At 36.8% G+C, this 25,449-nt stretch overlaps 1 protein-coding gene across 5 annotated transcripts in view; it reads left to right on the forward strand.

The window, feature by feature from the left end:
- LRBA (LPS responsive beige-like anchor protein) overlaps window positions 1-25,449 on the forward strand; it is a 720,084-nt gene that overhangs the window by 627,257 nt on the left and 67,378 nt on the right. For all 5 annotated transcript variants that reach the window (XM_070474768.1, XM_070474770.1, XM_070474771.1 and 2 more), the window contains exon 48: window positions 13,426-13,593. In XM_070474768.1, the coding sequence (XP_070330869.1) occupies window positions 13,426-13,593 (168 nt within the window). The remainder of the gene's footprint in view (window positions 1-13,425; window positions 13,594-25,449) is intronic.

The following is a 25,449-nucleotide window of genomic DNA, read 5'->3' on the forward strand; positions in this document are numbered from 1 at the left end:
AAATCACAAGAACTTCTTAAATGTCATTCATTCATTCAGCAGACGTTTATTAGGGGCCTACTGGGTAATTAGGTCTCTGATCACAAAATTGGAAGAATATGACACCTGCCCTTTGGTGCTGACATTATGAAGATCAAACAGACATGGCAGTAACTAATTAGAGAAATAGATTAAATGATGTGTTTATTTATTCATTCAACAAATATTTAGTGAGTGCCTACAACTAATAAGTCTTTGGAATATAGCAGTGAGAAAGACAGCATATTGCCTGCCCTTTTGCACCATATTGTTCAGTGAGGGAGATGAATAGTAAATAAGAAACTAAAAAAATAAATATATAACTTGTGATACTATATCATATAACAAATAATATAATACTTGTGGTATATACCATAAAGAAAAGGCACAGGCTACTATTAAAGCATTTAATATTTTATTTGTTTGTGTATATACATTTTAATGTTAATTTTATTGAGATATTATTGATGTATAACATTACTTTCCATTGTTCATCAAAATGATTCAATATTTGTGTATTATGAAATGATCACCCTAAATCCAGTTAACAGCCATCACCATACATAGTTATAATTGTTTTTTTTACTCTGCAGCCCTAGGGAAATGCCTTATTTTGCTACCTTGGAAAGGTTGGACAGTGCCTACCCCAAGGAAAGCACATTTGCTTTTAGTCTTTTAAGAATGAGTAGTAGTTCACCAAGTGGGAGCAGGATGACAGAAAGGGGTTACAGAGATACAAAGCAGTGTGAACAAAGATCTTGATGTTATTACAGTACAGTATGCGCACTCAGCTTAACTCAGAAGGTAGAGTTCAGTATGTGTGCAGGAGACTGTGAGTGATGCCCACAGAGAGACAAGACTGGAGGCAGAGTATATGAACAATCCGTAATGTCTTGTAAGTCAGATGGACTTTTATCTTTGGGATAGTGGTGCCCACAGGGTGGTTGCCAAACCAGGAGCGTCACTCTTACCTGAGAACTTGTTAAAAAGGCAGATCTTGGGCTCAGCTCCAGAGCTATAGAAACAGAAACTGTGTGGGCAGGAGCCCAGCGGTCTGTGTCCCAACAAGTCGTCTAGGGACCTTAGTGGCTGTTCAAGTTGGAGACCCACTGCTTTAGAGAAAGCAGAGCTACTAGAACATTTTAGGGAGGGTAGTGACTTGGTCAGGTTTTAGATTGGAATTGAATGAGGGGAGGTGGATTTTTAGAGAGAAAGAGAACAGTTTGGATAGTGTTGGAATAATTGAGCAAAGAAATAATGAAGCATGGAACCGAGATAGTCACAGTAGAAGAAAAAAAAAATTTTGAAGATACTTGGAAGGCTTCTTATCTGAATAGATGATGTTTTGGAGGGAGAAGACAAAGCTGTCCAGATGACTGCCCCATTTCTGAATTAGTTAACTGGAGGAAAGTTTACATCCATCATCAGAAAAGCAAGCAAGACAGCAAGTTTAAGAGAGGCAATTCTTCGTTTTATATATATATATATATATATATATATATATATATATATATATATAAAATGTGTAATGCTTGCATTACCTGAGGCAAACATTTTGGACTTGAGACCCTGGGGATGGTCATGATAGTCAGTAGAGGCAGCTGAAGTCTGGCTCATCTGGTCTGAATTATATCAGAAACAAGGGCCTGGGACTGAACCATGAGGATAAGGCACACTGACGATGTCGACAGATGAGAAAGGCCTTCCATTAAAAGGTGAGAAGGAGAATCAAAAATGTAGGAAGAGAATCTGGAGGGATGTTATCAAGGAAGCTTAGAGAAGATAGAGTAGAAACCTAAGTACCACAGTGCTGAGAGGTGAAGTGATGAGCATCCCCCATAGGATTCGGACAGATGGAGGTGGTAATTTTAGCAAAAACATTTTTGGTGGTGTACCTATAACAGACAGATGAGACATTAGTTAAGAAGTGAAAGTGAGGTAAGTGAGCATAAGTAACAAATTTACTTGATTCTTTCAAGCCATTTACATTGTTGATCTCATATTGCCTGTGTATTCATGGCTACCTAAAAATAATTAAACAAGACTGATCGTACTTACTAGTCATTATTCCATCAATGATTGAGAAAGAGTCAGACCTATAGTTTATTGTTATTCAGAGAATCATAGACTGTTATTGTAGATGTTACGGGATTTCTTGGAGTGGGCAGACAGAGGCTAGTGTCATCTGCTACTGAAGTGAGATATTTATGAGGTTTATGAATGCATCCACATTGTCTACTCACTTCGTATAATTGATTTTCAGCAAACGTTGTGTTTCCTATACTAAATTATAGTCTGTAGCTTTATGTTAGTTCTTAAAGTACATCGGTGACACCGCTGAGTAGGTAGTGTGTTAGAATTCTAATTACAAACTTTCAAGGATGGAGAGTTTGCAGATAACATCATAATTGGTAGTGTTAGCCCTTTACTTTTATTGTTAAGAGTATTCATAGTGCCATGTTTTGAATGCTGCCACATTTCTTCAGTTGTTTATAAATGGCTGAATAATATACATTGCAGAATATTACATCTGTTTCACAAGTGAAGATACTGTATCTCTGCTGTCATGTCCTAAAATATAGCCATTCTTTGTGGCAATGAGAATTGTCATGACCACTTCAAAACTGTATCAAAGGTCAGTTTATCGTCTGCTGCAGGTGCTTTTCGCTTTGTACGGTTTATCTTTTTTTAAGTAAGAGAAGCTGTATTTGTTAAGTGTTAAATACTGTTAATTCCTGAATTCATTCTTATATAAAAATGCTGTAAAAATGTGAATGCAGAATCAGTACTTGGAACTGAATAAAGCTTTACTGCCCAGTGTTGTAACCACTAGTCATGTGTGGCTGTTGATCACTTGAAATGTGGCTAGTCTAAATTGAGATGTGCTGTATGTATAAGATGTATACCAGATTTCTAAGATTTAATGAAAAATAATTATATATTGATTACTTGTTTAAATGATATCTTTGATTAAATATATAAAATTTAAAATTAATTTTTTCCTATTTTTTAAAATGCAACTACTAAAACATTTTAAACTCTGTATCTGGTTTGCATTATATTCCTGCTGGACATCACTGGTATAAAATCTGATGGTTATTTTGTTGCCTAGAATTTTTTTGGCTCAGACATCTCAGTATTGAACATGGACATGTTTTAATATTGAAACAGTATGCAAATTTCTATTATAGTTAGCAGATTTGCATCCAAGATAGGCTTATGGTTAAAATCAAATCTATAAAAGAAAGTTCAAAATATTAAGTTTAAAACTGAATTAATCTTTTACCATGTAAACTGTTACTTCTCCAATATGACCAAGGTCCAAACTGAAATCTGGGTGTCACCCTTCACCTCTCATATTGGTAACTAGTTGGTGGTATAAGTAATAACTTACATCTTAGTTCAGTTCAGTTCAGTCGCTCCATCGTGTCTGAATCTTTGCGACTCCATGAACCACGGATGCCAGGCCTCCCTGTCCATCACCAACTCCCTGAGTTTACCCAAACTCATGTCCATTGAGTCGGTGATGCCATCAAACCATCTCATCCTCTGTCGTCCCCTTCTCCTCCTGCCCTCAATCTTTCCCAGCATCAGGGTCTTTTCAAATGAGTTCTTTGCATCAGGGGGCCAAAGCATTGGAGTTTCAGCTTCAGCATCAATCCTTCCAGTGAATATTCAGGACTGATTTTCTTCAGGATTGACTGGTTGGATCTCCTTGCAGTCCAAGGGACTCTCAAGAGTCTTCTCCAACACCACAGTTCAAAAGCATCAGTTCTTCAGTGCTCAGCTTTCCTTATAGTCCAACTCTCACATCTGTACATGACTACTGGAAAAACTATAGCCTTGACTAGAAGGACCTTTGTTAACAAAGTAATGTCTCTGCTTTTTAATATGCTGTCTAGGTTGGTCATGACTTTCCTTCCAAGGAGTCTTTTAATTTCATGGCTGCAATCACCATCTGCAGTGATTTTGGAGCACAAAAAAATAAAGTCTTTCACTGTTTCCACTGTTTCCCCATCTATTTTCCATGAGGTGATGGGACCGGATGCCATGATCTTACTTTTCTGAATGTTGAGCTTTAAGCCAACTTTTTCACTCTCTTCTTTCACTTTGATCAAGAGGCTCTTTAGTTCTTCTTTGCTTTCTACCATAAGGGTGGTGTCATCTGCACATCTGAGGTTATTAATATTTCTCCTGTCAATCTTGATTCCAGCTTGTGCTTCATCCAGCCCAGCATTTCTCATGATGTACTCTGCATATAAGTTAAATGAGCAGAGTGATGATATACAGCCTTGACGTACTCCTTTTCCTATTTGGAACCAATCTGTTGTTCCATGTCCAGTTCTAACTGTTGCTTCCTGACCTATACAGATTTCTGAGAATGCAGGTCAAGTGGTCTGGTATTCCCATCTCTTTCAGAATTTTCCACAGTTTGTTGTGATCCACGCAAAGGCTTTGGCATAGTCAATAAAGCAGAAATAGATGTTTTTCTGGAACTGTCTTGCTTTTTTGATGATCCAGCAGATGTTGGCAATTTGATCTCTGGTTCCTCTGCCTTTTCTAAAACCAGCTTGAACATCTGGAAGTTCATGGTTCACATATTGCTGAAGTATGGCTTGTAGGATTTTGAGCATTACTTTACTAGAATGTGAGATGAGTGCAATTGTGTGGTAGTTTGAGCATTCTTTGGCATTGCCTTTCTTTGGGATTGGAATGCAAACTGACCTTTTCCAGTCCTGTGGCCACTGCCGAGTTTTCCAAATTTGCTGACATACTGAGTGCAGAACTTTCACAGCATCATCTTTTAGGATTTGAAATAGCTCAACTGGAATTCCATCACCTCCACTAGCTTTGAACTTACATCTTAAATCTTTGTTTAATCTGTCCCTCTTCTTCACTCCTGCTGCCTCCTTCTTGATCAGGGTTCTCAGTACCTCTCACATAAGCTATTACAATCATCTTGAAAAAAGTGAAAATCAGTTGCTCAGTCCTGTCCGACTCTTTGCGACCCTATGAACTGTAGCCTGCCAGGCTCCTTTGTCCATGGAATTCTCGAGGCAAGAATACTTGAATAGGTTGCCATTTCCTTCTCCAGGGGATCTTCCCAGCCCAGGGATTGAACCTGGGTTTCCTGCATTGCAGGCAGATTCTTTACCATTTGAGCCACCAGGGAAGCCCTACAGTCATCTTAGAGATGACTTTTTACCTCCTTATTCTCCAAAGGGATATTTCATCTCATTTTCCCTAGAACGTAGCATAGAACAGAACTGATAGTAAAACCATTATAAGTAAATCTTATAAAGTTTTGTTGATTGAATGGATGACAGAGCTGCTGATAGTAATCAAAAGTTGCAGAATGAAAAGAGACCTTTACCCTACGTAATGTACATATATACAATTGAACACACAAAGTAAGTACAGATGTAATTCTCTGGCTGAACTTGTCAGTGCTTCAAAAAAATATTCAACATTTGCATCCATATTCTTTAGTTCAAGTTTTTCTTTATTGGATATTCTTGGAAGTGGTGATATAATAAGTGTTCTATTTTGCCAAGAATTTTGATTTGCCAATATAAGTTTATGGCAGTCAGTCCAGGGAATCGTTGGTGCCATGAAGACAGCTCCTTGTTTTTATCTGAAGTCCCTGTGGGATTAAGCTACATCTGGTAATAAGTAGGGATTCTGGTCTGGCCATCTTCAAAGGCAAGAGACTGCTAGTATTTATCAGATCTATGCGGATAAGCAAATGGGAAGGGATTAAATTTTTTTGGTTTTGTTTTCCTTTTAATAAACAACTATAAAATTAAAACCTCCAGCATTTCCAACGGCAAATTCATCCATTTTTCTATGATTGTTGAAGAGGAAATCTATTCTTTTATTTCCTATACTTAGGCAGATAACAAAGAATTTTGGATTAGTATTTTATTTTTTTAAGTATGTATTTTTACAACTAGTTTATCTTAGAGAACATTACAGCCATTTAGAATACCTCAAATTAATTTTCTAGGGATACTTTACTAATTCTTTGTAAAGAGTTGAGCATTGAGTACAGTGATTTAAAACATTTTAACATCAATATGTATTTGAATATCATGATTGGTATTTAGAAGTTTCTGTTGCCATTTATCCATGTGGGAAAGTTTATCCAGAATTTCTTTCCAAGGAAAATCTTGAACTAGTCTTAAGGAAGACAGCTACCCTTCCAAGTGAAGGTGGGCTTACCTCCCATAGCGACTTGTTGCATCTTTCACACAGGCATTTGTTTGCTCACATTTTAAAGAGATTATTAGTCCTATGACTCAGTTCAGCTGTTGTTGAAGCATGTGGCTCTGCATTTACTGACACAATAAAATGGCTGCATTCCAGGTACTTGTCATAGAATGTAATCTAGAATTTACCATCCAATGCCTTACCTAAGAGAAATACTATTTATGCAGGATTGCCTGAAGAATATGTAGTTTCTCCATTTGTCCATACTTCAGATCTACCCCAGGATTAAGTCAGTCCCTCTGAGAGTCACATACCTGGATTCCATCATATTGCCACGGGAGGAATTTCTTATCTCAGGAATAGAAATAATGTGTTTTTCTAGGCCATCTGGTTTGTTTTTACATTATAGTCACTTTTGACTCTTATAAGTGTTCTTGTTTCCTTCTTTATGTTGCCTGTTAGAAAGCTTAATGTCAAATACATGGCATACCTCTAACAACTCTACAGAATTTCATGGCACAATTTTTATGTACTTCTTACACTTAGTTTTGCATTGCCATACTTATGTTAAATTTATTTTATATCAATACCTATTCATTAATATAAGTTTTGTGAATTGCTTTCTGAACCAGGGCATGCAAAGTGTAAGCAAATGATAAATTAGATGGGTATATCTATCCTCTAATTTTAATTGTTCTCTAGCGTTCCTTATTAGATTTTTTAAAAAAGCTCCATCTCCTAAGTGTGTTGCACTGTAGCTAGTTTAACATATCTGTACATCATGAATTCCTAGATTTTAGATTAAGAGTGACCTAAGGTTGAAATGTTAATTAAATGTTTTAATGTTCTGTAGCTCTAAAGAAAATAGTTGGATAAAATGTCAGCATATAGGACTATTTTAAACATTAGAAAAAAATCATCTCTCTGAAAAGAAGGGTAATTGTACAAGTTTGCCTAATCCTTTTGATCTTGGCGCACAGCAATACAGACTTCAGTTGAGATTAAAACTATGAATTTCAAAGGAAACATGGCCTTCAGTGTATAAAATATATAACAGCTGGTTGACTACTCCATTTAAAACTGCACAATAACAATCGTAGACAGAATGATTCTCCTGCCAAAAGATGCACAAGTGCTTGATGGTTATATCAAGATATGATACTAACTCACTTTTCTTCAGTAATGGTATAAATGTAGCAGTGAGCAGTGTGCTGTTGGCTGCACAATCTCTCTTTTGCCCAGCAGTTCAAGGGCAGTTTAGAGGTACAGAACCCCTTTAGTGATTCCTCTGTCTGCCTTTCAGTCCACACTTCAGTATGTTGTTGACTAAATTTCATTCTTTTTAACTGTAAGATATAAGCTTTATTCTTAGCATCCCACAATTTTTTCTAGATCCTTAATGCTCCTTTATTTTCCCCCTTGGCATTCATGAATTGTTGTTCTTCATGTCAGAGCTTTATGCGTACTGTTTAAGCCCCAAAGTTAAACTTTTCTCTGTAACTAATGTAAAATCTGTTTTACATTTTTGTTATATATTTACATTATGGTAAATATCTGAATTATGAACCATTTTGTAATATATTTGTAATCAATATGGGAGAATGTTAAGCTCATGTTAGATTATAGTTTATCAAATACTTTAGAATTTTCACTGCTGCGTTTCACCTGCATTAACCTTAAATAGGTTAATTAATGCATTTTTTAAAGACAAGGATTAATGTGAATTTGTCACATCTTGAAAAATCCCACTTGGAAAGCATATTCACATTCTGAATTTGTATCTGTCCAGTATGAAAAAAAATGTTGATTTTTCTCTTGACCTTTCTTTCTCACAAAATTTGATGTAACAGCAATTTTTCTTTTCTATTTTTTCAGTTTATTTCAGAAAAGGAAATTGTAGGTAAATTAAAAATTTGCTGGAGTTACTTGGATTTTTCATGAATTCAGAGCCAGCATTTAAGGAGTTAATGTATCTTATTAGAGGGACAGGAAATCTGGCAACTATTGCAGAAACTAGACCTAATGGTGCACACAAACAATTTGTCAGTCTTCTTAAATGTGAATAGCTTTCCGCAAAGTGGCTGCTCTTGCTTTGTTTGAACAGGCTAAACTTTTCCTTTTTGGAGTTTAAATCTTAGAAGTGAAATGTGATCCACATATTCAATCAAAATCATTTAATTCAAAGCATATTTTGATTGGAACAAAGTTGACATGGAAAGAAACTCTAGAATAAAAAAGTTGAAAGGACTTTATATCATATATTTAGCAGGAAAATTTGAAACAGTTCTAATTAGGCTGAAAAAAACAGCTTTCTTCAATGTAAATTACAAAGGTCATATATCAATGTTAAGGAAACATTACCACTAGTGTTTGAAATCCAGCACATGCAAACATAACAGACCAGTTCATTTTAAATCTTGTTTGTGTGTGTGTGTGTGTGCATATGTGTGTGTGTGTTATAAGAAGGCCTTATTACATGTATTTAACATGAAAAATACTTCAAAATTCCAAGTTCATAATGTTGTATATTAACATTTTTGCCAATCCAAACATTAACTCCTTTGAAACTTAGTACTATCTACACTCAAATGAATTAAGACTCTTAATTACATGTACAGAAAGTCCCAAAACTAATTCTTATGCTTTAACTATTACAATATGATTAAATGCACCTTGTAATTAAATGCATATCAAGTCAAGAGAGTTAGTTAGTGATTTTTATTTTATTTGAAACTTACAGCTATGATATTTTATATATTGGAACAGAATCAGGCCTTCTCAAAGCCTGGGATTAGAAATAATGAGATAGGGATGCAGAAATGTGTACCTGGGCTGCAGAAACCTATTTCCTTCTAGTTATATAATTATCTCTATATTTAAATAAAATTTGACCTGCTTATTTGATTTTTATAAAAATTATTTATCCTGTAGATACCAGTAGCTCTTATTTAGCTGCTTTTCAAAAATTGCATGATATGAGAAGATTTAGCAAAAGTGTAAGTACATATTAACATTAATCTGGGAATTACAAGTAAGAGAAACACAAATAATACACAGTTAAGGTTTCCTGATCATGAGGTAAACAATTATCTAATAACTTCTTTTGTTCATTGAAATTGGTTTTCTTGATTTTACCTATCTTTTGCATTAGAAAAAAATTTGATTTTTTGAAAATGCAATTGCTAGAGTATTTCTAGAGCATGATTAGATTACTAAACATATGATTGCTTTATATTTTAGAATTTTTATTCTCAAATAGCTTAGAATTTCTTTGAAAAAGCAAATGATTTCTACCTAAGTTACTGTATTATTTGACGCCACTATAAGAGACAAGAATAATTTTGTGTAACATTTTTTTAGCAATAAATAATTCATTTCCTTAATGGGTTAGTTTCAGGAAAACATAGATTGCGATCTTTCAGTGAGATTTATTGTTAGACACATATTCATATATGTTATAATTATTTCTGACACAGGGCTACACAAATGAGTTATTTATGAATAATTTACTATTTTCTTTATAATATTAAGCCTTTAATTTGTTGATGTTCTGCATGTGGACCAAACAAATGAAAGTTACTAATAAGTGTTTGTATTTGACATCTGTATACTGTACTTTTTAGCATATCTCAAGTGTTTTAGACTCTGCTTAATAGATCTCATTAAAAAAACAGATATCAGCCCCAAGACAGTTTGTCAAGACTAATATGAGTCCCCCTGGATTGGAGTGACAATTCATGTGAGCCTTCATACAGTAGTCTTTTCATAGTCTTATTTGAACCTTAACAATTGAACATTAGTTACTGATTTATTTTATAATAACTCAGATGAGTTGAATATTATTGTATTGTGTTGGACATTTTAGTGGATTTTCTTTTTTACAAATTTTACTCAGAGCACACATTGGATGTAAATGATGTCTAGCCTGCTAGGGGAGTGCTAACAATTGATTGGCTAGGTTTGAGAGCAGCATGGGAAGAATGTTACTATCCCCTAGCTGCAAACCGTATTTAACTCCAGTCTTAATGAGGACTGTCTGTCCTAAAGGCTTTGAAAAATCTCAGATGCTTAGCATTCCACTGGCATATTTTTATATTTTTTGTGATGCAAAGTGTATATATAAACCAGTATTTATATAAAGAGTATCTTTAAGAATCTTATGAAAGAGAAATTAAAGAATTTTTAATTTAATGGTTTTGAATCTCAAAAACAGAAGTTATAAAATGTATTCCCAGGGTTTTCCATTTTGAATTATTTGTGTTTTTTTACCCTTAATTCTTCCTGCTTGTCCTTAAGTCTTCAGTAACTGCACTTGTTTATTTGTTTATTATCATACAGTATTGGTTAGGCAGTTGTCACTCACTGGTATCACTGGTAAAAGTCCTCAACTGACTTTGTACTAAAATGATTTTTCAATTTTTGGGAATTCCCAAATTTCCATGGTAGTTCTCCTTGTGCGTTCCTTTTTAAAAGCTCTGTTGTGAGAATTAACTGAAGACTGCTTTAGCTTTTTGAAATGTGCTTAAAATCTATTCATAAAAGAAACGTGTGTGTCAACCTCTGGAGGAGACTCTGCCGATAACGCGGTAAATTTCGGGGCAGCCCCCTAAGGACCGGCCAGTGTCACAGGGTAGGGGGCCTGAGCCTCGACACTGTGGCCACTTCTGCATGCATATTTCTGCCATGATGCAAGCACAGTGCCTGTCATTTCAGCGTCTTTGCTTAACGTTTTGATGTGGTGTTTAAGCATCTAAATCTAACCAACTTCACCATTTTGAATGTGCGTAAAAAAGTAATCAGCATTAAATAGGCTCACAATTCTGTTTGATAACACATCAAATAAAATTGCCCTAGTTTTTAGAGCTTTAATATTGAGAAAATTTGTACTGCATCATTTGCTGAGCCTTCTGGAATTTTATAGTCTGAAATCACAACACCACCGACACTCAGGAGACTCCTGACTGTTTTATCTTATTAAACAATTTTAAAATCATTAATTTTTAATTAGCTTAGATGCAGGGTTTTTTTTTATCGTTTCAATAGTGTGTATATATGAACTAAACGTTTTTTATTTAAACTACTGGCGAGAGTATTATTTACATAAATAAGTGTAGGTTCTTCCTTACAGTACCTACTGTGAGTTTGCTTCATAGATTCACACATTTTTGTAGACTCAGAGATATTACTTGCTCATCTATTATCATAGAGCTTTTCAGCAGCTTATTAACTCAGATTTTGAATAACAACTAAAAAGGATGTAAGCTCAAAGATATGTACAGGTCCTTCCCTGATTGAAAGTTCTAATTAAGTGAATTGGAGAAAATTAACTGAAATTAGCTGTCAGAAAGTCACATTTAAATGAGTGATGAGCTAGTCTGGCAGTAAACATTTAAATGATATAAATTGCCATTTAAGTGTATGGTTTAATGTTTGTCATGCATTAATGTGACATGAGACCGCAGTGACAATCAAGCAGCTTGCTCTAATTTGAACATATTTAGGGCTTTTGTGTAGAGAGCGCTGCACACAAATTAAGACAATTGCTGTTTTTATGTGTCACTTTAAACATGTACTCCACCCCCACCCCACACTCCCATCACTAGGCAAGGCCTAAATTAATGAAACAAATGTATCAGTTTTTGTGCGCAACTTGCATCAGTAGTTCCTGGATTTTCAGATTAATTTCAAATCCATGTGCTTAAAATAGGAATTTACTGAAAGTTATTACAATCCCTTCTCTTATGTCAAATAAAATAGGAGGAAGTTTTGTGCTCTCTTGGCTGTTTACTAAATTTATAAGTATAGTGAGTTTTATAAGAGATGCTTTAAACAGTAACTTTTACATTGAAACTAGCTAAATATGTTTAAGGCTTATTTCATTCCAGGTATACTTTGAAATATGAGAATTGTCTAGAGTTTTATTTTTACACTTTATGATATATAATATATTATGAAGCCATGTTAAATGTTATTAGTTAAAGGAAATATATTATTTGAATTTATCTATAAATAGTTTTCTTATTCATTGGCCCTCATTTTAATAAAGCACATATCTACACAAGTGTACACCTGTGAACTTCTGGAACATCTTTTGTCATGAGATTATTTATATATCTTATTGGTTGCTTGCTAGACAAGCTGGTCAATTTTGTTTTAAAACCAGCAGTTTTCTTTTCATAATATTGATAGCATAGCATTAAGCCACACCTAGATGCATCCCAGTCATGCACTTATGACTCTGAAAATAAGAATTTCAGTGTGATACATTACCTGATGTAACTTGGTACACTTCAAATTAAACTTCAGAGTTTGAGAGCTCTGTTATTCAAACAACATTATTTATTGATAGACTAACCCATAATGGTTTTATGTTGGAATAATTTTTAACAGCATTAAATAATACACGAATGGATACTTTAAAAAAAAAAAGTCTCCGCTTGTGAAAACTCTTTAGGTTTTTAAACTTTATTAAGTTCAGCAAACATTTATTGTCACCTATCGTGTTTTGGGTACAGTGCTTGTAACTCTGGGAATGTGGTGATGAATTGGAAGTGATCTTGAGCCCAGCATTTCTACTGAAAACTTGATTATGTTCATTCATTATTTATTGGACACTGTTATGTTTATAGCATCAAATATTCAGTCCAATTTGATATTATTACATAGAATAATAATCCAGTAATTACAAGGATCACTCCCGAGATCTAATCTGTTGGTATAAAAACTCGGTTGAAATAACCAAATAATTTGGTTATGGTTGTTGCAGTAGGCAGCAAAATGTTTTAATTCTAGAAAAACTGTAAATATTTCAAGTGAATAGTCAGTGTTTAATATTTTCACATTTGCTGTTTCAAACTAGCCTTTACATTGTATGACCTCCTTTCTTTGAAACATAAATTGAGTACCTGCCAGGTCCTGAGTTACAAATGTGACCAAGATAGACCCAGTCCTGGTCTTCACAATGTGCTTACAGTCCACGGAGATGAATCCTGAAATATAAGCAGTCTTGTAGTTCAGTGTGACAAGTGCTGCAGAGTCTCTAATTATAACCAAGGAGAACAAATTCTACTGGAAAATAAGGACTTCAGAATAACTTGGTTCACAGTTTAGAGTTAAACTTCAATGCTTATTCTAAATTTCTCTGTATCTTTTAAAAATAGAATTCAGCATAATAATAAAATCTACATTTTTTTTCAGGCCCTGGAGAGTGAATTTGTTTCCTGCCAGCTTCACCAGTGGATTGATCTCATTTTTGGCTATAAACAGCAAGGACCAGAGGCTGTTCGAGCGCTCAATGTATTCTATTACCTGACCTATGAGGGAGCCGTTAATCTGAATTCAATAACTGATCCTGTATTGAGAGAGGTAGGTTACCTGATTGAGTCTAACATGTATCTCTAGACCAGAAGCTGTTAAATGCCATCTTCCCCACGCTTTCATTTTACTGATGATGAGTCTGAAACCAGCTGAATAAAGTAATGTAAGCAGGATAACCTTTAAGTTAGTGACCTAGCTGGGACTTGAACCCAGAACTGCCCTCTCACAAAATGTTTGACTCAATATAAAATGAGAACTTTTTCAATTTGACCCCGTTAAGGGGACAATAATCATATTTATTACTTGTATAACCTTTAAGGCTATTGACTAGTTTAAAGAACTAGGAAAATAATTTGTTAAAGAAATAAGGTTATAAGCATCAATCTATTTAAATGTGATAAATGCATATTTATGTATAAGTACACGTATAACCAAATAGAAGTTAAGAATAAAGTCTGCAGCTTTCCTACATCATCACACTTGGTGCTGGACGTTATTGAGAATTGTTTTATCCTTGTCATTGATTTTCTTAAGTAAAACTTAAAACACAGTTTTGACAAATACAGTATTCACCAAAAAGTCTGTGTATGGCCTTAAATTTTATAAAGTATTTTAATTTAATTATTCTTCTTCTAGTTAACATACCTCATATACAAAGATTATGTATGTTAGTGAAATTGAACAGATAAAACCTTATATGTCTGTACAACTTTAGAAGAGAACATTATTAAAGAAACCAGGGAGTTTTGATTCATAGGGAAGGTTGCATATCACTGTAAAGGGAACATCATTTGTAGTAAGTAAGGTTTGTTGTTTTTCACTGGCACTTGATGTATTTCTTTATAATTCTATTTATGACCTTATCATGTTGACAATATATGAAAGTACATATTTAAATAAATTTGCCAGCATGTATCATCACCTGGTTTATGTGCTAGATAAAGAAGATTGGTACACAAACAAAAGCACTGCTCAAAAAAAAAAAAGAAAAAAAGCACCGCTCATTTGATGCAGTTATCTTAAATCACATAGGTTGGAATTGCTGTTTTTTAGTTTATTTTTGAACGGGATCAGATGGGCTCTAAAAGACACAATTTTTCAGTTCCTTGAAAATGTTCCTTCTAGGGGACATTTTACGTTATTAGAGCAACAACTGACTGCATAACACAAAATATACACAGAGTTCCATGTATGAAATTGAGGTTGGAGCAAGCATGCAATTGTTTACGAAACAGTGAATAACTCATTATTAGAATAGAATTGAATAGGCCCATTTACTTCCTTTTTATTGTTTTAACCAAGTTTGAATAGTAGTACTATTAATGTCCATAATTATTTAATACCTGCTTCTGCGTTTTTGTATTCCTTTGTAGTTATTATCCATATTTCTACTTCTGTGACTGGACTCAGTATATATTTGGCTTTGTCATGTCCTGTTTACTTAACATACGAGCATATGTTATTTTATGTTGCTATAAAATCTGAGTAGTTTTAATTTTGAAATTCCATTATATTCTGTAGAGTTGCAATGAAAATGTACTTAATACTATGTCTCCCAATGTGGGAGTCCTGTTCCTTTTTTTAAGACTTGTGTGTCCAAGTCAGTACAGCTGAACCTTTCCCATCATTGACGTTTGTGCAAGCTATGATGAGAAAGGATGGCTCTCTGTAGCTCTGTGATGCTGCTAGTTAAAAAGTGAATCATTCCACCAGCTAGTTGTTTTTTCTATAGATCAGTGTAATTGGCTCTTTGTGTTTATTCTCGATTGACCCACCCTGCTTCTCACACCTCAGTTATTTACGAAAGGAGTTTCTCATATACTCTTGGCAGTATAATCTAAAAAAGCAATAGAACTTCTAGTAGAACTTCCTGGGGTAATGGAAATATTCATTGTATATACGCTGCCCAATACAATAGCCACTAGTCACATGTGACCATTGTGTGTTTGAAATGCGGCTAGTGTGACTGAGGAACTGAATGTTTCATTATAGTGAATTTAAATAGCCACATATGGTTAGTGGACATGATATTGAACAGGAGACATCTAGAAGACTGTGGTCTATCTTTGGTTACCAAATTTTCAAAATCCAGATTCTAAGCATGTGGTCAGACAATGGGACAATAAATGTTTGTTAAATTAACTTGGTAGAATATTTGAAATTGGGCTTCCTAGGTGGCACTAGTGGTAAAGAATCTGCCTACCAATACAGGAGATGCAAGAGATGTGGGTTAGATCCCTGAGTCGGGAAGATCCTTTGGAGAAAGAAATGGCAGCCCACTCCAGTATTCTTGCCTGGAAAATTCCACAGACAGAGGAGCCTGGCAGGCTACAGTCCATAGGGTCGCAAAGAGTCGGACACAAATGAGCACACAATGACTAGTGACTGTACACCATTTGAGACATTAGATATGTATTGACATATATGTGTTAACAAAATTATATTTTTTCTTTCACTTTAACATGTCACGACTTCAAATATTGGTTTTTACTATGGTTTGAGTTATAATTCAGTGGCATTGAGTATATCCACATTGTTATGCAGCCATCACTACCATCTATCTCCAGAATTTTCATCTTTCCCAAACTGAAGCTCCGTATACCTTATACAGTAATTCCTCATTTGTCCCTGCCCTCGGCCTGTGACAACCACTGTTCTGTTGTCTCTGGGAATTTGATTATTCTAGGTATCTCAGATAAGTGAAATTATACAATATTTGTCCTTTTGTAACTGGCTTATTTTATTAAATTCCATCCATGTGGTAGCATAGGTCACATTTCCTTCCTTTTTAACACTTCATCATATGTATGCACCGCATTTTGTCTGTCAGTGGGTGTTTTGGGTTGCATCCCCTTTTCAGCTATTATGAGCATACATATATTTACTTGTTCAAGTCCCTGCTTTCAAGTCTTTGGGTATATTCTGAAGTAGAATTGCTGGATTATATGGTAATTCTCTGTTTAACTTTTTGAGAAACTGCCATATCAAGTAAGCTTTCAGTATTTTTCATGATCAGCATTTGCTGCTGCTGCTGCTAAGTCGCTCAGTCGTGTCCGACTCTGTGCGACCCCACAGACGGCAGCCCACCAGGCTCCCCCGTCCCTGGGATTCTCCAGGCAAGAACACTGGAGTGGGTTGCCATTTCCTTCTCCAGTGCAAGAAAGTGAAAAGTGAAAGTGAAGTCGCTCAGTCGTGTCCGACTCTTCACGGCCCCATGGACCGCGGCCCACCAGGCTCATCCGTCCATGGGATTTTCCAGGCAAGAGGACTGGAGTGGGGTGCCATTGCGTTCTCCTTCAGCATTTGCTAAAGACTATTGAAAACTAAGAACAAAACGTTTTAAATGTTTATTCACTTTATTTCTGACTGTGCTGGGTCAGGCCTGTGCAGACTTTGCTCGAGTTGTGGTGAGTGGGGGGCTCCTCTGTAGTTGCAGTGCTCTTTCGCCGCAACCAGTAGGCCCTAGAGCTCGGTGGTTGGGGCACCCAGGGTCAGTTGCCTCATGGCACCTGGAACCTTCATCGAACCCAGGTCCCCTGCACTGGCAAGTGGCTTCTTAACCACTGGACCACCAGGGAAGCTCTGTTTAAAACTTCTGCTCTAAGTTTCTTTGACTTCTTTTTTCCCCCCCGCAACTCCAAATAGTTAATTATTAGCAAATTAACCTTTAGCTGAAGAGCTTTCCAACTCATTGTACCCTATTTTATGTATATACATATATATTATATAAACATATATTACATATTAGATCCAGCATTCACTCAAAAAACATGACCTAATATATTCTAAGTGTGGTGGGTACTCAGTGCTCTCGAAAGACTACACGATTCATTACTTAGCATTATTCGTATAAGTATATATATTTGCTTCCTGAATGTTATTGAAACAAATGTGATCTTTTATTATATCCACTCCATATTATGGTGCTGAATTTTGTGACACAACACAGTGGGATACAACAGAATCAACAAATAAATGTGGATTTGATTCCTGGCCCCCGTGCCTATAGTCATATGACTTAGCTCTTCCTGAGACTCTGTATATGGAATTGGTAGGATGATGCCCATCTTGTGTGGATTTAAATAACATATAATAGGTAAAAAGGCCTGGCGTGGTACCTTTCCCATCATAAGTACTCAACAAGTGTTAGCTCCTTCCCTTATATTGGTTTGTTTTTTTTTTTTTTAGTTCCTTCCCTTATATTGTTAACTGTTAAAATGTTGAGTTAGAAAACCCAACTATAAAAAAAGAATAAGAATTACCAGTTGCATCTTAAAAAAAAATCATAAAATGTTAATGCTAGAGAAGTTGCTAGAGACTGTTTCCTAGAAGATTTGTACAGAGTTCATTGTAAAGTGAGAGAAGGAGAAGACAAAAAACAAAGACTAGGTCATTAACTTGTTTTCAAAAACTTTACCAAACTTAAATTATGTAATAAGGTTAAAGAGTGAAAAGGCAAATCCCTGCCCTTATCAGCTGTAGTATATTGTCTAGTGGAGAAACATGGATAAATAAGCATTTCTATACTGTGATAAATTCAGTATAGAGATAAGTACACTGCATGTGTGCACCAGTCTGGAGAATAGGCACTGAACCTAGACTGTGGAGTCCGGCGTGTTTGGGAAGTGAGAGGCTGGAGCTGGAGATTGAAGGGTGAATAGGAACGCTTGCTAGAGTTATGAGCAAAGGATTGCTGCACAGAAGCAGCTGCGAGAGCCTCCTGCACATCGGTGAAAGAGACCACGTGGGGAATTAGGTTTGTGGAAATGAGCCGAAGGTGACAAGAAGAGAGAGGAGCCAGAAAAAGTCATTTTAATGTCCTGAAAAGTAGTTTTAGGAGATTTCCGTGCCGGTCCAGTGGTGAAGAATCTCCGTGCCAGTGAAGAGGACAGGTTTGATCCCCGCTCTGGGGAGACTGCACATGCCGCGGAGCAGCTGCGCCCTCGTGCCCAGCTGCCGGCCCGCACGCGCTAGGCGTGTGCTGCACGACCGGCCTGCGCGTGTTAGCCGCTGCGGCCTGTGGGCTCTCTGCAGCCCTGTGCACTGTCCGTGGGATTCAGCAGGCAAGAATACCAGCCTGCGCTGCCCCCCACTGCTCCGAGGGATCTTCCCTGCCCGGGGATCGAACGCATTGCAGACAGGCTCTCGACCGTCTGAGCCCCTGGGGAGCCCTGGGCGCGCAACTAGAGCGCAGCCCCTCGCCGCCCGCCTCCCACCGCGTCACTCTCGGCAGCTAGAGAAAGCCCGCCCGCGCGCAGCCGCCAGGACCCAGCACCGCCGAAAATAAGTAAAAGTTCAGAAGAGAGAAGCATTCTTTAACTGCATTGTAAGTGGGTGGGAGTTTAGTAACATAGCTGCGTGTATACTTTAGGATCTGTCTCAAAGAAGATTGAACAGACACCTGAAAATTCCTCACTGGATTATTCTAAGCATCATTAGAGAAAGAAGCTTAAAGAGGACTGTGCTGTGAATGGGACATGAACAACTAAACACAACGAGGAAAGGAAATAACAGAAGAGCTTTTCGCTGCTTTATTAAGAGAGAGTTCACATATGATACAATTCACCCACTGGAAGTATACAGTAGTTTTAGTTTATTCACAGAGCTGTACAGGCATTACTGCAATCTAATTTTACATTTTGTCATTACCCACAAAGAAACCCCATATCCATTGCCACTCACTCTGATTTTTTTTTAATAGATAATTTACGAGGTTTCTCTGTTCATTGAAAAGCTCCAAAAAGAGAGAAGCATGTGTCATAGGAAAGAGTATGTAATAGACCACTAAGCTCTATGAGAAAAAGGAAAAAAAAACAAAATCTGGAGCACAGATAGATAAGCCCTGGACAGCAGGAAACAATACAGCCTTGTATGCGTAGAGTGGAAGGTTAGCCTGGGGACTGGTTTAAGTAACTGTCCATGAGTGAGGTGGGAAGGCAACTGCCTCTATGAGAGTTTGTACCAAGAGTGAGGTAACATTTGTGGAGATACCTTATATAGCGATAGGTGCTTAACTGATACAAAATAATATATAAATTATTATTTCCTTTCCATGTTGTTTTTCTTTGTTCTCAATAGCAGGAGAATAGATATAGAAAAAAGTTGAATAGAGGAGGTATGTGTGTGTGTGTAATTATACCTGTGGAGAGAGACAGATGGGGGTTTGGCCATAGGAGTATGGTAGAATACATAAAAGGTAGAATACATATAAAAAAGAACTGAGAGTGGAAGGGTGGTCAGTGAAATTGTTAAAGGGATATTGTTGAAATGGTGGATCTAGGCTGGTTTGGATAAGTAAGAAAAGGGCTGATAAATTGGAAGGGTTTCTTCTTTCATTAATTATTCATTTATTCAACAAATAGACATTTTGTTCAAGGTCCTAAAAATATAGTGATGAGCAAGAAAGTCAGTCAAAACCCCTTCCCTCATGGAGCTCGATGCACAGAAAACAAACGATAAAAACTAAGTGCAGTTAGTAATAAGTGCTATGAAGAAAACAGGCTGCATAACAGTACGCAGTGATATGAAAGTAGGACAACCTTTCAGAAAGATTGTTCACACACTGCCTCTCTCTTCGTAAAACTTTTCCTCCTGCACTTTGAGAATAACATACATTTGTGCAGGGAAACCCAGGGAGGCAGCTCCCACGGCTCTAACTCCAGCCAACCTTGGGCCTGTAACCCCATGCCAGGACAGCCTCCCAAGTCTTGTCAAGTCTTGCTAGTTGTAAAGCTTCCACTATCACCATCTTCTGATTTTTCTCTCCACCCCATCTCTAGAGTGTCCCATCTTTCGTTCAGAATCTCGTTCTTCTAAGAGGCTTTAACATCTCTAGTATTGGGAAATTTGTGCATACACTTGGCTTATATTAAAACATTATCCCTGCAAAATCACAGTAATGGTATCAGGATGGATTTGTGCCTCTCTAGTATTTAAAGCAGACCAGACTAGACATTTCTGTTCAGTGCCTCTAGTTTTACTTATTTTTGTTCACTACTATCTACTTAGTCTTTATCTGGAACACTTAGATGTCCACACAGTCATACACAGAGGCAAGCTGTCTGCAAACAAGTCATGTATTCACTTATTACTTGGGAAAAGCTCCATTCCTCAAGAGAAAGTTTTATTTTAGAATGAATGGTTAATACATATGGTGTAGTAAGTGATCATAAAAATAATCTTTCTATAAAAAAAAGCACTAAACGATAGAAATAATAACCATAAGAGGAGGAAGAGTAATCAGAGAAACAGCCTGCGGCACATTAAACTTTTATGTTGTTTTTAATTTTTAGAAACCAGCTGGGTTATCAATATACAACTCTGTATTTGCATATGTCACACACCAGAAAGAATTATTTTTTTCAGGCAAATATGCTTTTTTCTCCCCAAATATCTTTGACTTCCAACTAAAGGATTTGTTCTCATCTTGAGCACTTTCTTCTAACTGACCTCTTTATTCTCCTTTATTTCTTTATTTTTGATACCTTTTTCTGTACCGTTGCCACTTTTAATATACTGTTTCTTGTCTGTGGGGCTTCCCTGGTGGCTGACATGGTAAAGAATCCTGCCAGTGCAGGAGACGCAGTAGACGTGGGTTTTATCCCTGGGCTGGGAAGACCCCCTGGCAGAGGAAATGGCAACTTACTCTAGTATTCTTGCGTGGAGAAGTCCTGTGGACAGAGGAGCCTGGCGGGCTACAGTCCATAGGGTTGCAAAGAGTCGAACATGACTGAATGAGTAACACACACATTTCTTGTCTGTACAGACAAGGTACAAATAAATAAAGATTTGTTATTTTCTAATGATTAATTTTTATTGTGGTTTAATTCATTATATAATATATATATAAATTTATATATGTGTGCAAATTTATATATATAAATTATATATAATTTAATTTATTCATTAATTTCTTCCATCTACCAGCATTTCAAAAAAACTAAAAAACAGGGGGAAAAGTAATTTAAAAAGAAGGAAAATTTAAGATAATTGAATTCAGAGTCAGATATGAATAAGAATAAATATTTTTCTTAAGGAAAAACACCTTCCAAAATCCAAATTCACAAAATAAATTCATGATGAGTTGAATATTAAGTTTAAAAAATAATTTTTATTTTCCTAAAAAATGGAAACCAATTTCCTTAAATTATTTCTCTAATATATTTAGAATATAACTGTATTTAGGGGCATGATTCTAGAACAATTCTGTATCCTTTCTTATATCCAGAATTTTCCTGTCATTTATCATATAGATGGTATTTGCTATATCCAAAAGTTGAGAGCTCAGTCAGCAGCTCCTTCAGTTCAGTCGCTCAGTCGTGTCCGACTCTTTAGTGTAAGACAGTTCATTGTCGGAGTTGTGCTAGGTCAGAAATCAGCATTTAGAAGCTGTGTGGGCAGTGATGTGCTCTGAGTGAGATGTCTGCACGGCATGTCGGAGCACAAAGGAAAAAGAGCCAGCCCAGACTGAGGCAGTAGTAGCCCGCCTGCGCACAGTCCTGGAGGAATGAGGCGCAGGCGCCGCGGTAGGGGGGCCGGGGAGCTCAGAGCAGGGAGCACAGGTGGGGTCCCGTCGGGGGTGGCGGCGCCTGAGTGGTTGATGACCAGGAGTGGGTAGGTAGACGGTGTGTCTCCAAAACACATTTGGAAACCATTTGTGTCTGTGTGCCATGTCATCGGTCCAAGCCACCATCATCATCTCTCCCCCGACTGGCCTGGTCCCCCTTTTCTGCGCTTAACTACCGACAGTCCACTTTCCGCAGAGCTGCCACGGTGACATTTGAAGCTGAATCAGACGGTGTCCCTCCGCCACCTAAGCGCCCGTTCCACGCTGCGCACAGAGCAGAGCTCTGCTCGGCCCGCAGGGTCAGGCGCCCGCCTTCCTGTCTGATCGCGCGGCCCGCGTTCTCATCCCCGCGTGTGCGCCGTGACAGCGACCTGCCTTCTGTTCCTGACCGTGGGAGGGCTGTCACCGGCTCAGCGCCTTTTTGCCATGGCCATTTTCTCTGACTGTCCCAGGCTTTCACTTTCGGTTTCCTTGTCGTTCTGGCCTCAACTGGAAGGTCATCTCTGCAGCAAAGGCTTGCCTTCATACATCCACATCTGGTATCTTTTTGTTATTAATTGCAGCTTAGTTTAAAGCTGAAGACCGATACATGGGACACAGATTCTTTGAAATCTTTTTGAGACGTGTCACCTTGGTCTTTGCAAATGTTCTCTGTGTGCCTGAGAAATGATGGATACTCTGCAGTTTTTAGGAGTAGAGGCCACTTTCCTACAGACAGTAATAAGTAAAGACCGGTGAAAAATGTGACTAGGGAATATTATTTTTTATTAATGTTAGTGATTGTCTTGTGGTATATTTGACCCTACAATAAAGAATCCCGTACTACTTTGCTTTCTCAGTTGGTATGCTCTCTTTTTATATTTTTCCTGTTTCTCCTTTAAAGCGATCAGTCTCACTTCTTGTTCCTGTGTCAATATGCCTGCCTTTTGGGCACCTACCCTCCTACTCTACAATTAGCTACTTCTTAAACGTGATAGCCTGAGAAACCAAATGACCAGGATAGAACTAAATTTAAAGTAAATAAATAGGTTTTGATTACTTCCTCAGAGACAAAGTATGAACTAGAGTAATGAAAACACTGTGCTCTAGTTCTAAGGTTCAGTGAAACAGAGTGGAGCTTTCAGAAATGTGTGTGTGTGTGAGTCGTTCAGTCGTGTCTGACTCTGCAGCCCCATAGACTGCAGCCCACCAGGCCCCTCTGTCCATGGGATTCTCCAGGCAAGAACACTGGAGTGGGTTGCCATTTCCTTCTCCAAAAGGAACTACAGAAAGAAAGAAGTGAAGTCGCTTAGTCGTGTCCAGCTCTTTGCGACCCCATGGACTGTAGCCTACCAGGCTCCCCCATCCCGGGAATTTTCCAGGCAAGCGTACTAGAGTGGGTTGCCATTTCCTTCTCCAGTTTCAGAGATAGATATGAGAATATATGATAGAGGTGGTGTTTTAAATCCCTGGGAAAAGGCTATCTTATGTAACCTGTGACGTTAAGACAGCTAGCTGATTGTTATAAATTTAGATCCCTGTTTTACATCTTAAAGTGAAAGAAATCACAAATGAATTGCACGTATTTGTTTGGAATAAAGGTTATAGTATAAGTATAAAAAGTTCAACTACAGGACATAGAAAATACTGTAGGAAGTAGTTTTATAATCTTGGAATGGAAAAGGCCCTTTTTGTATGTCAGTAACAAAACCAAAAGTCGTTAAGGAAATGGATACATTTGTCTACATAAAAACTGAAGTTTTTGTACATCCAAAAAAAGACAACAAATGACAAAGTTCAGGAATAGATAATTCACAAAAGATGAACTCCAGGCCATAAATGAGTGAAACCTCGCGAGTAATCAGTGAAATTCAATTGCATTCAATAAAATACAACACATTTTTTTTACCTGTTAGACTACCTCAGATGAAAAAATAACAAAAATTCCTGTTAGAAAACATATATAGTTGCTCAGGACTTCCCTTGTGGCTCAGCTGGTTAAGAATGCGCCTGCAGTGCAGGAGACCTGGGTTTGATTCCTGGGATGGGAAGATCCCCTGGAGGAGGGAAAGGCTGCGCACTCCAGTATTTGGCCTAGAAAATTCCATGGACTGTATCATCCATGGGGTCACAAAGAGTTGGACATGACTGAGTGACTTTCACTTCCATAGTTGCTCATAATAGCAAAAAACCCCACAAGAACTACATAAATATCTAACAGTAGAGAAACTGATTGAATAAATATAGGTAAATCCATACAGTGAAATGCTGCTATATACATCACTAAAATTATTGCTGTATATTTCTATATTTATTCTTATGGAAAAATACTTTGCATTATTACATACAAAAACAGATCATGTTTTGAAACATAGAAAATACAAATTTTGTGATGTGTATTTATACATTAGGAAATTTCTGATGTTTATATGGTCATCTTAGATGTTTATATGGTCATCTAACCAAAAATAGTTATTTAATCTTTAATTAGTGAGATCATGGAATTCTTTTATTTTCTACTTTCTGTATGCTGAAAATTTTTCCTGTGGAAAATCAAAAGGAAAAAGCCAACCTGCAGCTCTTTCACTCTTGTGAGGGGAAAAAGTATCTGCTTGAAAATTCAAGCAAGCAATGCAGGTTAACATGAGGATAAGAATATTAACTTTGGTTTTGACTTTTTGGAGGTCTTTTGTGATTACTTTCTGGGACTGGCCATTTTTAATGTTGGTAGGATAGTGACTTTATATAATGATCTTTGTGTAACTTTGGTAAAGATGAAGGAGGTTACAATTTCTTCACGTACCTCTCTCAGAAATTAGAGTACCTGTAGTCAGTTTGTTTTTTAACTCACTGAACTGGGATTGTTCTTCATACATTTTAGAAACAAATCCCCTCATTTTTTTCCAGCATATTTGAGGAGGACCACAAAAGATCACTTCTACTCTTAGGGAAAATATCTTTGGTATATCACTGTTAATTGTAGTTCTTATCATCATTTTCTAAAAGCAGGAAGGCTTTGACTCAGGATTCATAAAATCTTGATATCTGGGTTCACTACTAAATTGTGTATGTGTGGTGTCTGTTTATATTGTTTGTATATAATTAAATGGTATATAAATGGATTTTACAACTTATTTATCCAAAAATGTGCCAGAACCCTGAAAATTCAAATACCATGAAAGTATAAAGTTAAAGAGTAGAACGTCTCCCCTTCTGAGTTTAGTCTGTTAACTAATGCCAGAGTCACATTCTAAAGTCAGCTATCACAGTTTCTATATAGTGTTCTTTGATACATACAGAAAAAAGCCTCTGCCACCGAATTCAGTGCCTTTTACTCCTGTTTGAAACTTCATCGTTAG

This window comes from Odocoileus virginianus, chromosome 12 (genome assembly GCF_023699985.2).
Source record: "Odocoileus virginianus isolate 20LAN1187 ecotype Illinois chromosome 12, Ovbor_1.2, whole genome shotgun sequence".
NCBI lineage: Eukaryota > Metazoa > Chordata > Mammalia > Artiodactyla > Cervidae > Odocoileus > Odocoileus virginianus.